Source organism: Anabrus simplex, chromosome 1 (assembly GCF_040414725.1).
Source record: "Anabrus simplex isolate iqAnaSimp1 chromosome 1, ASM4041472v1, whole genome shotgun sequence".
NCBI classification, from domain to species: domain Eukaryota; kingdom Metazoa; phylum Arthropoda; class Insecta; order Orthoptera; family Tettigoniidae; genus Anabrus; species Anabrus simplex.
The window spans coordinates 1580072643-1580088489 of record NC_090265.1 but is presented as its reverse complement, the minus strand read 5'-3'; the positions used below and the strand labels follow the sequence as shown (position 1 = coordinate 1580088489).

The 15847-nt window shown below is 44.3% G+C and overlaps 1 protein-coding gene across 1 annotated transcript in view; it reads left to right on the top strand.

Moving 5' to 3' along the window:
• The window catches only part of LOC136858559 (luciferin sulfotransferase), a 98333-nt gene that overhangs the window by 51399 nt on the left and 31087 nt on the right, over positions 1–15847 (top strand). Inside the window, exon 5 of the mRNA XM_068225603.1 lies at positions 6673–6793. Coding sequence (XP_068081704.1) covers positions 6673–6793 — 121 coding nt within the window. The remainder of the gene's footprint in view (positions 1–6672; positions 6794–15847) is intronic.

The window sequence follows — 15847 nt, the reverse complement described above, 5'->3', positions numbered from 1 at the left end:
CCTCTGGAAGTGGAAATCTCGTTTCTTACATTTTACGACTTCCTGACGGTGATTCGAACCCACGTCCTTCCAGACGAACCGAGCACGCCTTTACTGCCTCGGCCAGGCAGCCCGTAAGTTTAGTAAACATTTCAAAATTTATTGAGGTGTTGAAGACAGACTCTTAGCATTCGTACGGTTTCTTGCACATGTTCATAATATCACTCTTTCACAATCATTAACACTTACTCAACGTAAACAATTTTGTACATAACACTTACTGTATGTTGTTAAAGAGATTTGATTGAATCACAGGATGTTCTTGTAGAACGAAACAGTCATTCTGTTCGTTCGTTCGTAATCTGTTTACCCTCCAGGGTCGGTTTTTCCCTCGGGCTCAGCGAGGGATCCCACCTCTACCGCCTCAAGGGCAGTGTCCTGGAGCTTCAGACACTGGGTCGGGGGATACGACTGGGGAGGATGACCAGTACCTCGCCCAGGCGGCCGCACCTGCTATGCTGAACAGGGGCCTTGTGGGTGGTTGGGGAGATTGGATGGGACAGGCAAGGAAGGGAGAAGGAAGCGGCCGTGGCCTTAAGTTAGTGACCATCCCGGCACTTGCCTGGAGGAGAAGTGGGAAACCACGGAAAACCACTTCCAGGATGGCTGAGGAGGGAATCGAATCCCCCTTTACTCAGCTGACCTCCCGAGGCTGAGTGAACCCCGTTCCAGCCCTCGTACCACTTTTCAAATTTCGTGGCAGAGCCGGGAATCGAACCCGGGCCTCTGGGGATGGCAGCTAATCACACTAACCAGTACACCACAGAGGCGGACCATTCTGTTATTAATAAAATGTTTTATTTTACAGGTATGTTGTAGTGTTTTCATACATTTTGTTGCTGTAGTATACTGTACTGTATATAACAGGGCAGGCCCCGTGGTGTAGGTGTAGCGTGCCTGCCTCTTACCTGGGGGCCCCGGGTTCGATTGCCGACCAGGTCGGAAAATTTTACCTGGATCTGAGGGCTGGCTCGAGGTCCCCTCAGTCTGCGGGATTACAGTTGAGGAGCTGTGTGATGGTGAGATAGCGGCCCCGGACTAGAATTCCAAGAATAACTGCCGAGAGGATTCGCCTTGTCGACCACATGACACGTCGTGATCTGCAGGCCTTCAGGCTGAGCAGTGGTCGCTTGGTAGGCCATGACCCTTCGGGGTTCTTGCATCGTGGGGTTTGGTTTTGGTTTGTATGTATAGTCCTATGTACGGTCCTATTATCATGCATATCTAAAATCCACGATTTGTACAAATGAAGTGTCTTTATATGAAGTCTTTGTAAAACGAAATACTGGGGTAGGAAGGGCTTTAGGATCATTTTAAGTGCTTTGGACTATATCATTCAAGCTCTGGGAAAATATTTTTCTTATTACATTGAACATGTTTGGTTAGATAGAAGACACTTCGGATTTAGGAAAGGTTGTATCAGTGAGACTCATTTTTTAGATTCCAGCAAGACCAGTGCTTAACTTAATTTCGGCCAGAACGCGCCGGAATGGCGTTTCGGCACCTCCCAGGGATTTTTTTGCACAGTGCTTTTAAGAGGATTGCTGAGTAAAAATTACTGAAACATAGTCCACACACTGAAGTATAAAATCTTTATACAATTTGAGCTCAGTTAAAGATCAATATGTTTTATAAATGCAGTCATTAGTTAGTAATAAATAGGCCTATACAAGAAAATGTAATAGCTTTGTTGTGGTTAAGTGGTAAAAAGTCTCATAGATTTTTAAATGTCATTGGTTATCTTTAGTAGCTTATGTATTTATTGCCAGTGTAGATGAAACTTGTGATTTCTTTTTCACTCACTATTATGAAAGTTACTACAAAACCTGAATGAAGAATATTACATACCACCCGTTGTTTAAATTAAATCTTGTGATTTTATTATTTTGATTATAAAGATATTATGACCGAGCTCGATAGCTGCAGTCGCTTAAGTGCGGCCAGTGTCTAGTATTCGGGAGATAGTAGGTTCGAACCCCACTGTCGGCAGCCCTGAAAATGGTTTTCCGTGGTTTCCCATTTTCACACCAGGCAAATGCTGTGGCTGTACCTTAATTAAGGCCACGGCCGCTTCCTTCCCACTTCTAGCCCTTCCCTGTCCCATCGTCGCCATAAGACCTATCTGAGTCGGTGCGACGTAAAACAACTAGCAAAAAAAAAGATATTATGTTTTAAAAGCCCTAATTTCAGAAAAGTATTTTGTAGAAAACGATTTATCATGGTAACTATATCACAAGTTTACAAATATCGAAACTTGTGACTAATGTTTGGGTGGGGACGTATGGTTGAAAAGGGACACCTAAAATTTTCGAAATTATGCACTGAGCGAGATATTATATATATTTTACTGTACAATCAGGAGGTTAAATGGACTGTATGGCTATTGACATACCCAAGCCATTAATTTGCTAGGATAGAGCATGGGAGACTGCTGACGAAAATGGGGGCTATGGGACTAGACAAATGTGATTTTATGGTTGACTAAATTTCTAGTAAGTAGAATTCAGAGACATACAGTAGAGTAGGTGAAGCATTATCTGATAACGTAATGATAAAGAGGAGGTTATGCAACGCTGTAATATTGGACGCTTATATATTCTTTATATAAAATATCTGAGTTAAGAACTAGCCTCCGTGGCTAAGGCGGCAGGGCTCTGGCCTCTCAGCGCTGGGTTCCATGGTTCAAATTCGGTCACTTCATGTAAGATTTGCGCTGGACAAAGCGGAGGCGGGACAGATTTTTCTCCGGGTACTTCGGTTTTCCCTGTGTTCTTTCATTCCAACAACATTCTCCAATATCATCTAATTTCATCTCTCAGTCATTAATCATTGCGCGAGAAGAGTGCGACAGGCTTCGGCAGCTGGCACAACTCCTATCCTCGCCGCTAGATGGGGTCTTCATTCATTCCGCTCCTGACCCGATCGATGATTGGAAACAGTCTGTGGATTTTTTTAGATTATAAGGCTTTTCGTAGATGATGTTATACTGTCTAGGGTAATAAATAATTTACAGGTTTGTGAGCGACTGCAAACAAAGACCTCGACAATGTTGTGAGACGGAGAGAGATTATGGTATGATGGTAAACGCTGTGAAGAGTCTGGTTGTAATTTTCAGCAGGAGGAAAATTCCCTCAATTGTAATTATTGTATTGATGGAGTGAAATTACCTCATGGGGATCACTGCAAGTATCTATTTCCTAATACAAGGAATATTTTCATCGGGGTAACCACATTAACGATCTTGTGATATAAAAGTTCACTGAAGATCACTTCACGTAGTTATGAGAGTTTTTAGGGGTTGGTAGTATGGATGTAAAGGAGAGGACGTATAAATCAAAGATAAGACCCCAATTAGAGTATGGTTGTAGTGAATGGGGATTATTTTATTCGAGAACTCGAAAAGATCCAAAGGAAGGCAGCACGCTTTGTCCTGAGTGATATCCGACAGATTAGTAGTGCTACGAACAACTCGCTTGTATGACAGTGACGGATCGTACAGCTTCATCGCAGGCGTCATCACTAGGGCGATGCACTGTAATAGCTGTGATATTTTCCACTTCTATTGCGTGACAATCCCCGTTTCTTGAAGTACTGGTTGCGCACACGCTTTTGCAATGGATTACCTTGAGCCTGGATCGTCCAAATTGCAGGCTACAATAGGCTTGTGAAGGCACACATAAACACGTAGACTGGCAGCACGTCGTGTTTTAGGGCGAGTTTTGCTTTGGGCGCGGTTGGAATGATGTCCGTATATGCTTTACTTTACTTTAGTTTTCATAAGTCTGTACAGAGTTCTCCTCCATATTCACAGACATTATACATATGGCTACATTAATGCATGAATGAGTTGATAATGAATGATTCCATGACTGAATTGAATTGTCATGCATGCATGAATGAATGAACACTTTCCTCCCAGTCACGGATAACCACCAACTGAGGAGAGAACATTCGACTCGCTGAATAAATGCATGGATGGGTTTATGCATAACTACTGCCCGGTCGTGTTATCCACCCCTGGTGAGAAAAGGAGCCACCTTCCCACGGATAACACGCCCGGCCCTCTCTCTTGAGGCCCAAGATGTTTGTATATGCATTAGACGATTTTGGATGAGCGGTACCTAAAGTCAAACAGGCCGAATCTATGGGTGATGTTGTGGGGCACCATTGGCTATCGTTCACGACCTAAGCTCATATACAGATAAACCAAACCAAACCAAACCAAACCAAACCAAACCAAACCAAACCAAACCAAACCCCATGGCACTACAGCCCTTGAAGGGCCTTGGCCTACCAAGCGACCGCTGCTCAGCCCGAAGGCCTGCAGATTACGAGGTGTCGTGTGGTCAGCACGACGAATCCTCTCGGCCGTTATTCTTGGCTTCCTAGACCAGGGGCGCGCTATCTCACCGTCAGATAGCTCCTCAATTCTAATCATGTAGGCTGAGTGGACCTCGAACCAGCCCTCAGGTCCAGGTAAAAATCCCTGACCTGGCCGGGAATCGAACCCGGGGCCTCCGGGTAAGAGGCAGGCACGCTACCCCTGCACCACGGGGCCGGCTCATATACAGATACTCCCATAAATATTCGGTCAGTCTGATTTTTCACACACTTTTATTGGATAGTTATTCTTACGCTATAATGATAACGTATAATACAACGAAACATGTAGGAAAACACAGTAACACGTTCTACAAACATTGTGATGTAATTCAAAATCTTCTGACCGTCATTAGTACGCCCTCTGTCGTACATTAAATAAAAGCAATAATTCAAGTGCCACCTCAAAAATATTCGACCACTATACAAAGAGCAACACAAACTCGCATAATTCACAACACTGTTACACATTCAGTACTTTGTAGGTCCACCTTGATGTTTTAGAACCTTTTCCAGTCGATTCGGCATAATGGCGATAGCTTTCTTGATATAATCAGGGCTTAATGCCGCCATTCTTGTAGCAGTCTCCTCTTCAAGTCTCTGAAGGAACTTGGCCAGCGCAATTGCTGCCTTCATTCGACTCCATACCTTCTCGATGGGGTTCAGGTCGGGCAGTTGTACAGCAGCCACTCCCTAACAAGTTACGACTTGTGCTTGAGGTCGTTATCTTGGTAGAACTTGAAAGTACACTGTATACCAATTTGTTCCGCAAATTGTCGCAAATTGTTTTTGAGGATAGCCAAATAGCCCTTTTTTGTCCAAGTATCTTCAGTGAAACTCAGTACACCAACCCCGTTCGATGCTACACACCCCTACGTCATTGCACTTCCTCCACCATTTTTTTTTACCGTTGCTTGTAAATTGCTTGTTCTCAGTTCCTCGTGACGTTTCCGCCACACCAATTACTTTCCATCGGACCCGAAGACGTTGAACTTTGTTTGACTCATCACAAATAACACATCCTCCCGCCAAGCACTGGGTTTGCGTACGTTGGTTTTCACGAACTCTATCAGCTTGTTTTTATTTACTGCACTAATGTATGGTTTCCTCCTAGCTCTTCTCCGAAAGAACTCATTCCTTCGCAGTGCTCTTCGCATGGTATCAGTACCCACTTTATTTCCACACTCCTCTGAAACAGCTGCTGCCAGTTTCGGAGCACTAATTTTCGTATTTAATTTCCCATTCTGAAGCACAGCCGCTCCTCTCGTTCTGTCAGCCTTCTTGGTCTGCCTGTCTGGGGAATTGAATCAATTCATTCTTCATTTTTGAATCGTCTTATTATATCTCCAATTGTTGTTCTGGTTATATTAAGCATCTGCGATATCCTTCATCGAGCATGATGGAATATCATGAGCTGGCGTTTTTCAAACGTGGTATTGTGTTATCTTTTGCACCCCATTTGATACCAGTCCGCAACACTGCAGCAAATGATTTCGGCACGACGTGTCTTGTGGCACCGCACTACTGAACTGAACGTTTTGCAACGCTATCTGCCCTGTCTCTGTCAATGAACACAGCGACAATCCCGGCCTTTCCGGGTGACCGAATATATTTGAGGCGTGTCATTTCACCCGTGTGCACAATGTCCTTTCTTTTACAGCATACTGTACATCAATGCTCCGTGATTCCTCTTCGGCCTAAGCAAACAAATGTAGTTTCATTACTTGGACACATTTGGTTTCACATTCTGGTCATGGGTGCGTTATTGTTATCAGCGGCCGAATATTTATGGGAGTGACTGTATATTGATGGCGAGCTCTCTAGCAACCGGTACTTCTGGGAATTTGAAGAGGCATAAGCAATACCTTCCTTCAGCGCACTCCTGACGCTTTATCCAGCACGGCAACACGTGACCAAATTTTCCCATGAACGTTAAAACTTCTTTCGAAGCACAGCAGGAACAGCTTGTTCCATGGCCTTCCCCTTTGCCAGACATGTGACCTATAGGACATTTATAGACTATGGTCGGTGGACAACTAGTCCGTCAAAGTCCTCCAGCTGTGAATTGTAGACTCGCATGCATAAGCCTAATTCAGTGGCAAGGCGTGTTCTATGTGGTATGCATTTCTTTTAACTATTTGCAATAAAATTTATTTCCATTTCTGCCTCTCCTAATTTAATTTTCTTCAAATTGTTTAGGCCTTGGCAAGTTGATGGACAATGACTACAGCATTCCCCTGACCACTGTTTCAGATAATCTACGTGGCCCGGGAGCCGAAGGATGCAGCTGTATCCTATTACCATCACAATCGCCTTCTGAGTAATTACAGCGGTTCAGACGAGCTATTCTATGAAGCCTTCTTGCAAAATTCAGGTTAGTAATAATTTGGTGTTCAGTATAATTGCCTCGTCTCATATCTAGTAACAGAAAGATTTCCTATTGAGAAAATGTCTCATTCTGCTTCAAATCACCTATTTCATTTACTTTTCCTGGGTTTAATATCATTGATATCATAATCTGAAAATAGTTTCCTCTGCGGATAAATGGTAGAGCGCCGAACTCCAGCTCCCAAGGCCGCGGGTTCAAACCTGGCAGAGGTAGTCCGTTCTTTGAAGGGCGAAAAGAATTCCATTTCAAACGATGTCGGCCTGGAAAGGATCTCCGCTGATACATTGGGTGCTTATCCGACATACCGTACCCTAATTAAGTTACCAAAATTCGGCCATAGGTCATCCACTAGAGTTACTGTTTCTCTGCCATCTGTTAGAATAGTATGTAACTCCGTGGTTTCCCATTTTCACATCAGGCAAATGCTGGGGCTGTACCTTAATTAAGGCCACGGCCGCTTCCTTAACACTCCCAGCCCTTCCCTGTTCCATCGTCGCCATAAGACGTATCTATGTCGGTGCGACGTAAAGCAACTAGCAAAAAAACAAAGAAAACTTACTGTATAGGGACCGAACAAACGTCTTCATTTTTCTGCCATTTCCTTTTGTGATACAACTTGCAGTGGCAAAGCCGATGGTTTAAGAAGTAAACACCTTCCGTGCTACTAGTGAACTAGGAAGGGCTGCGTAATCACAAAATTATTGCCCTATTGTCAGCCCACTTCATCAGCATATAATAATGTATTAAGAGATTATGTTTAGAGAGGTTGAGAAGAAATTCTTGGGAATACGTCTGAAAGAATGTTGTTGGAAAACGGGTATTACATTGATACTGAGAATAATGTACAGACTATTGTATATACAGCTTGATTTAGCCGCTCTTTCCAATCTAGTTTTATGCAACTCACAATATTTATTCCGTCCTGAAAACATCTTTCTTGCCGGTATGCTCAGACAACCGGATATCTTGGTATTTACCGTCTCACTAAGATAGGCCGCCGTATACTCGTATTGAACACTGGAAGACATGCGTGAGTCTTCTACATCATATGAACCTGACACGCCGGCGAAACACTAAATTTATATTGTGACCGGAGTAAACCTATTACACTGACTGACAGACAGAGCAAATGCAACACCAAGAAGGAGTGGTCAGAACTTTATGCCAATTGCAGGGTAGACTGACGTCACTGAGGTATGCTCATGATGTGAAATGCGCCGCTGTGCTGCGCACGTACCGAACGATAAATGGGACACGGCGTTGGCGAATGGCCCAATTCGTACCGTGATTTCTCAGCCGACAGTCATTGTAGAACGTGTTGTCGTGTGCCACAGGACACGTGTATAGCTAAGAATGCCAGGCCGCCATCAACGGAGGCATTTCCAGCAGACAGACGACTTTACGAGGGGTATGGTGATCGGGCTGAGAAGGGCAGGTTGGTCGCTTCGTCAAATCGCAGCCGATACCCATAGGGATGTGTCCACGGTGCAGTGCCTGTGGCGAAGATGGTTGGCGCAGGGACATGTGGCACGTGCGAGGGGTTCAGGCGCAGCCCGAGTGACGTCAGCACGCGAGGATCGGCGCATCCGCCGCCAAGCGGTGGCAGCCCCGCACGCCACGTCAACCGCCATTCTTCAGCATGTGCAAGACACCCTGGCTGTTCCAATATCGACCAGAACAATTTCCCGTCGATTGGTTGAAAGAGGCCTGCACTCCCGGCGTCCGCTCAGAAGACTACCATTGACTCCACAGCATAGACGTGCACACCTGGCATGGTGCCGGGCTAGAGCGACTTGGATGAGGGAATGGCGGAACGTCGTGTTCTCCGATGAGTCACGCTTCTGTTCTGTCAGTGATAGTCACCGCAGACGAGTGTGGCGTCGGCGTGGAGAAAGGTCAAATCCGGCAGTAACTGTGGAGCGCCCTACCGCTAGACAACGCGGCATCATGGTTTGGGGCGCTATTGCGTATGATTTCACGTCACCTGTAGTGCGTATTCAAGGCACGTTAAATGCCCACCGCTACGTGCAGCATGTGCTGCGGCCGGTGGCACTCCCGTACCTTCAGGGGCTGCCCAATGCTCTGTTTCAGCAGGATAATGCCCGCCCACACACTACTCGCATCTCCCAACAGGCTCTACGAGGTGTACAGATGCTTCCGTGGCCAGCGTACTCTCCGGATCTCTCACCAATCGAACACGTGTGGGATCTCATTGGACGCCGTTTGCAAACTCTGCCCCAGCCTCGTACGGACGACCAACTGTGGCAAAAGGTTGGCAGAGAATGGAGAACCATCCCTCAGGACACCATCCGCACTCTTATTGACTCTGTACCTCGACGTGTTTCTGCGTGCATCGCCGCTCGCGGTGGTCCTACATCCTACTGAGTCGATGCCGTGCGCATTGTGTAACCTGCATAGCGGTTTGAAATAAACATCAATTATTCTTCCGTGCCGACTCTGTTTTTTCCCCAACTTTCATCCCTTTCGAACCACTCCTCCTTGGTGTTGCATTTGCTCTGTCAGTCAGTGTACTTGCTATAAGCTGCCCACTGTGCCGTACGGAACCGTAGTGGAGTTGGTAAAGGCGTGGCGGAGCGGGCTGGTATGTCAGGTGGGAAGTTTGAGTCCGGGGCGAAGATTGCAAATTTTAGAAGTATTTGTTTAATACATACCGCACGCAGTGTAAGTCCAATACCCGCTTTCATGCAAATTGTGTGTGAATGAATGTGTTTGTGGCCCTAAGGAGGGCCGATTAGGGTTTGCAGGCCGGACACATACAGACCGGAAATAATAGGAACACAACTGGCCTGACAATGTTTTATCGCAGCAAATGCTCGATGTGATGACCGTTTTGGTTTATGCACATTCGGGCCCGGTGTCCAATAGATCGTCTTGCGCGCTGAAGCATTCCAGATGTAATTGTTCGGCAGGCGTCCGTGATAAGTTACGGGATCTGGTCGGGGTTTTCCGGCGCTTGAGTGTAAACGACGTTCTTCAAATGTCCCCACAAGAAGAAGTTAAATCCGGTGATTGGCTGGCCAAGAAACAGGGCCTCATCGTCCTATCCATTTCCCTAACAGTTCCTCGCTCAGATGTTACGAACGGGCAGAGTCGAATGTGCTGGAGCTCCATACTGTTGCAACCACATCGTCAAACGATCGTACAAGGGCACATCCTCCAGCAGCAGCGGGAGTTCCTGACGCAGAAAGTGCAGGTAGCGTGGGCCCGTCCAATGGACCCCAAAGAAATAAGGTCCAGTCAGGCGATCTCCAAAGATTCCACAACCAAACATTCACTCCTCATCGTACTTGATGGGCCGCCTATCGCACCCAGTGAGGATTGTCCGGACTCCAATAGTGCATGTTGTGGCATTTAACGTTCCCGTTATTGTGGAAGCGCGATTCGTCCGCGAACAAGATATGCGATACGAATGCTGCATCATGTCCAGCCTGCCTAATAGCCACCGACAGAACTCCACACGAGCTTCGAAATCCCGCCCATAGAGCTCCTGGTGTAGCTCAAGATTGTATGAGTGAAATTTATATTCATGCACTATTCGCCAGACGGCTGGTTGGCTAGTGTTCATCTGACGTGCAATCGCCCTTGTACTGATGTGTGGATTATTACGAGCTGCCTCCAGAACGGCCTCTTCTGTTTCACCCGATGTATCGGGCCTATCGCGAACTCGTGACTGGTTGGAAATCACGCCTATTGTCATTAGGCGTCTTTCAACCCGGCGGAATGTCGTAGCAGCCGGGTGTCGCCTGTCGGGATACCGTTCCTGGTACAGATGTAGTGCCTCGCACACGTTTTGTCTAGCTTCCTTTTAAATGAGAAGCATGTCAACGTATTCCTCTGTGGAAAACCTGCCGAATGACAGCAAAGATTACAGTACATTCAGGCCCTAACCAGGGGAGTATGCGCAGGGCACAAGATGAGTAACATCATTATTCTACTGTTTGAATGTGGGCTTAGTTTTACGTATTCAAACATCATACCGATGCAAAAATATTTGAACGACGCAGGATTCGAACCGCCGCTGGCACTTTCCGTTGATCGCTTGACTTGTATCGAATATTTCCTGATCGGTGGATAGGTAGAGGTGGCCCGATTGCTTGGTCTCCACGCTCACCTGATCTGAACCCTCTCCTTTTCTACTTGTGGGGCCATTTAAAATCACCAGTGTATTCGTCTCCGGTGCCTGATGTGGAAACCCTTCGGAATCGAATTGTGGCATCGTGTGAGGACATACGCAATACTCCTGGAACGTGCTCGCAGGTCAATGAGACATGGATGTGAGGTCTGTCTTCAAGCAGGAGGTGGACATTTTGCTCCTGTAATGACAATGACCTGCGGAAGAAAAACGTTCCGGTGGAGTTCGGTGTTGTGAACGCCATAACTCGGAAATGAAGCATTTCCGGACATATGTTGTAATGCACTATTTTGATTATCTACATGTAACAAATGCATACCTGAAATTATGCCCCCTATTTTTGAAACATCCTGTATATATTTTCCATTTCAATACAGACACCTACGCCAAGGCTCTTCTTGGTGCAGTACAGATGAATTATCGTTACGGTTATATTCACAACTAGCAACTCTCCCGGCTTTCGCCTTGATGTAAGAGACCGCAAGACCACGGAAAACCATTCTCAGGTCAGTCGACGTTGGGTCCAGCCCCTCTCCGTCTCCCGAACGCAGAACTACACAGCCACGCTAGAATCGTGGCAACCGGTAAGCGGAAATCTACTCTGCTCGGTTAGTCTGTAGGAATGCTAAGCTCTCGACCCACGGTCCAGCCGTGGACACCATTTTGGCGGAAGCTGACTCTGTAACTGCCGACCGGATGTTTTCATTTCACACCCTGAGGGGTTGGGGTGGGACACACAGAGGGGAACACGCTTTCCCTGGCTGGAAATTTGGGCGCGGTTAAGGAGTAGACGAAGATAGGTGATATGGGTGGAAGGTATTGGGGTAGAGTTATATTCAGCATTTTGACTAAGGGGGCGTGACGCAAAGGTTCATTTATACACTGGTATTTTTACCCGTTCTTCACACGGGTATTTGCAGTGGATTACATGTCACCTTCAGGAATTTATGCGAAGTCACATGGCTCTATTCACACATTTAATGCAACATGTTAAAATATTTTCCTACGAAAGCTATGGCAGTAACATGAAATGTGATGAACCCCAACAAAGTCGAGAGAGAATGATGACGATTTCCAAATTTATTGTACGATACGGTTCCAGGTTCGAAGATGGGCGAAATTCTCCATGGTTATCAGGTTGCATATTGTATCTCTGACCACTGGTGTGCCGCTCTGACATTAATGATACCTCCCTTAATATCTGCCCTATCGAAAATAAAATGGCTCTTTAGAATTTCCCATTGCCCACCTTGAAGTGACATGCACGACATGTCCTATGGGACTTGGACTAAAATCCAGTTTTTCGAAATCATCTGCGTTATTATCCGTCGTACGAAAAATACGTACATGGCATAAAGGACGGAAATAACATATTCTTAAACGTTTGTTGTATGCAGTCTTTTGATAGACCTAATGTTAGCAAAATATTTGAGAATAATCTATATCTATATCTATATATATATATATATATATATATAATAAGAGTTTTGTCTGTACATTGCTCAAAATTTGAAAATAATGGTATTTCTGTATCAGTCATGTCCATAGTAACAAGGAAATGCACCTTTTACTTTTCCGTAATTTCTGTCTGTCTGTCTGTCTATCTGTCTGTATGTATGTACACGCATCACGAGAAAACGGCTGAAGAGAATTTAATGAAAATCGGTGTGTGAAGTCGGGGGATGAACCTCTACAATCTAGGCTATAAATCATTTTGTTAACGCTGAGTGAAATGGTAGTTTAGAGGAAGGCCTAAAATGTAATTCTCAAATATTTATATTATTAGTGGTACTATCGATAAATACTACATAACTAAAGTTATATAGAATTAAAATTCCTATCATTTATGTCTTATAAATTTTTACCGTACCGGGTGTGATAACACATATATTCATGAATTGTATTTTTGTTGCTAAGTCCATATCAGCGCCGAGCCACGAGAAAATGGTTCAACAGAATTTAAAGAAAATCGGTAGGCCTATGTAGAGTCGGGGAATAAGAAACTACAGTCTAAGCTATAAACAATTTTATTCACCCTGGATGAAATTGTATTTTAGGGGAAGGCGCCTAAAATTTATTTTTTAAATCCCTGTTTTATTTGGTCCTATCGAAAAGTACTACATAAAAAATATGGAGAATGAAATTTCCGATCATTTACGTTTTATTCAGTTTTACCGTACCGGCTATGATAAGAGTGGTATTTCATTCTCAGAAGAAAACTAATTGTGAAGGCCTACAATATCGAATGGACATAACATTGATCAACAATACATTACATTGACCATTGTTTGTTATGATGTTCTCTATCTCTTATGCTGCCACTCAACTCCGCGTACCAAGTAAAACAGCCTGACTGAATACTGGAGGGAAATAGCTGGGGAGTTAGAAAACTTTCTTTTTTAGCATGCCATTCTTCTGGTTCATACATTTTCTGATACTGCTGGTACGTAACACACTGGTTCATCATAGTATTCCAAATATTCGATCCCTTCTCTGACGCGCTGTTTTGAATGAGCAGTGTGCAAACTTAAGGCAGAGGCTCTTAGTAGTAGTAGTACCACCTGGTCTAGAATTACAATTTAAGACTATTCCGAATTATAGCACCATAATTCACTAAATAACTCAACATTCAACCCTGAAAAGAGCCATTTGTTAAGAGACGCTTCTTCCACTTCACTTTTATTAAATTCTACATTAATTTCATTCCAAATTAGCAGTGAAGTGGGGTTTTATCCTCTGGCTTGGAGGAAAAATTTGCTTTCAAGTCAGATTTTCCGCCGCCAGTGTAGTGAATTGAGATTTTCCGACTCATCGGGTACTCCTAGGAAACAGATTAGAAAAAGAGGATAGAGTTTGCCCTGGGACTCTCCACTATTCGACGCCCCCTCCGTAAAAAGACGATGAGTGTTCAAGGATCACGGCTGTCTGCGACTTGTTCATTCCAGCTCTGGAACTTCGGACTATTACATCGGCACGTAGTACTGTTCGTTAAAAGCGAGAAAATAGGTGGTTTTTCGTTTGATCGAGTATTTCATATGAAAGCATTGCTTTTAATCGCGCCATTCCTACTGACGTCATTGTACTGACCTTTGTTCATTTCAATTGGGAAAACATCTGAGGATGTAAAAAGGCAGGTGGAGAGTGAGCGTCTGCCATTATAATGAAAACTGCTCAACTCGATTCTGACTGGCAGTAGACAAGTGGGCCTACCATCGTAATGGAAACTCCCCAACTTGATTATGACTGATAGTAGGCAACAGTCTTCACATGAGAAAAGACTTATAGAGACTCCCCGTCGCGTTTCTGGGGTAACGTTAAGAGCTGTGCAATTTAATGCAATCTCACTCACAACGTGTACATTACTTACGATAGTTCTGTATACAGTGCAGAATTCCGTAGCGAAGCACGGGTACATCAGCTAGTCTTCCTATAAATACCAACTCCAAGTGATTACCATGGCATCATAATTGTGCTCCTTATAACACAATCCTGTGTGAGTAGAATACAAATACGTAGTTTGGTTGAAATAAATCCATCAGTTTTCCACTTTTAGGAATATACAAACAAATAGATAACCAGACAGACAGACAGACAGACAGACAGACAGACAGACAGACAGACAGACAGACAGACAGACAGACAGACAGACAGACAGACAGACAGACAGACAGACAGACAGAGGGAATGTCCCACCTCATGTTGACTCGGCGTTCAGATACATTAGGCGGTGGTAATTTTAAAGCCGATAGAAATATAATGCATCGTCTGATTTTTCCTGTTAAGAATCCATCAAATAACAGAACGTCTGCGAGATTGTCCGTCACTGGCTGCAGAGCATGAAGGACGTAGAAAATAGTAATTTTTTATCGTCATTTGAAGAATAAGCGAAATCATGTACATACCAAAAAATATTTAAACTGAAGTAGCGTTTCATATATTGTCTACAAATTTTGGATATAACCAGCAGTGTAAGAGAAAATTGAAAAGCAAGAAAAAAAATGTGCCGGTCTTCCTATAAACTTCCAGTCTATTCAGTGATTTTTAATCAATCAGTCACTACTGATCTGCATTAAGGGGAATCGCCCAGGTGGCAGATTACCTATCTGTTGTTTTCCTAGCCTTTTATAAATGATTGCAAAGAAATTGGAAGTTTATTCAACATCTCCCTTGATAGTTATTTAATCCCTAATTCCACTTCCTATAAACGAATATTTGCCCAAATTTTTTCTCTTGTATTCCAACTTTATCTTCATACTAGCTGATGTACCCGTGCTTCGCTACGGAATTCTGCACTGTATACAGAACTATCGTAAGTAATGTACACGTTGTGAGTGAGATTGCATTAAATTGCACAGCTCTTAACGTTACCCCAGAAACGCGACGGGGAGTCTCTATAAGTCTTTTCTCATGTGAAGACTGTTGCCTACTATCAGTCATAATCAAGTTGGGGAGTTTCCATTACGATGGTAGGCCCACTTGTCTACTGCCAGTCAGAATCGAGTTGAGCAGTTTTCATTATAATGGCAGACGCTCACTCTCCACCTGCCTTTTTACATCCTCAGATGTTTTCCCAATTGAAATGAACAAAGGTCAGTACAATGACGTCAGTAGGAATGGCGCGATTAAAAGCAATGCTTTCATATGAAATACTCGATCAAACGAAAAACCACCTATTTTCTCGCTTTTAACGAACAGTACTACGTGCCGATGTAATAGTCCGAAGTTCCAGAGCTGGAATGAACAAGTCGCAGACAGCCGTGATCCGTGAACACTCATCGTCTTTTTACGGAGGGGGCGTCGAATAGTGGAGAGTCCCAGGGCAAACTCTATCCTCTTTTTCTAATCTGTTTCCTAGGAGTACCCGATGAGTCGGAAAATCTCAATTC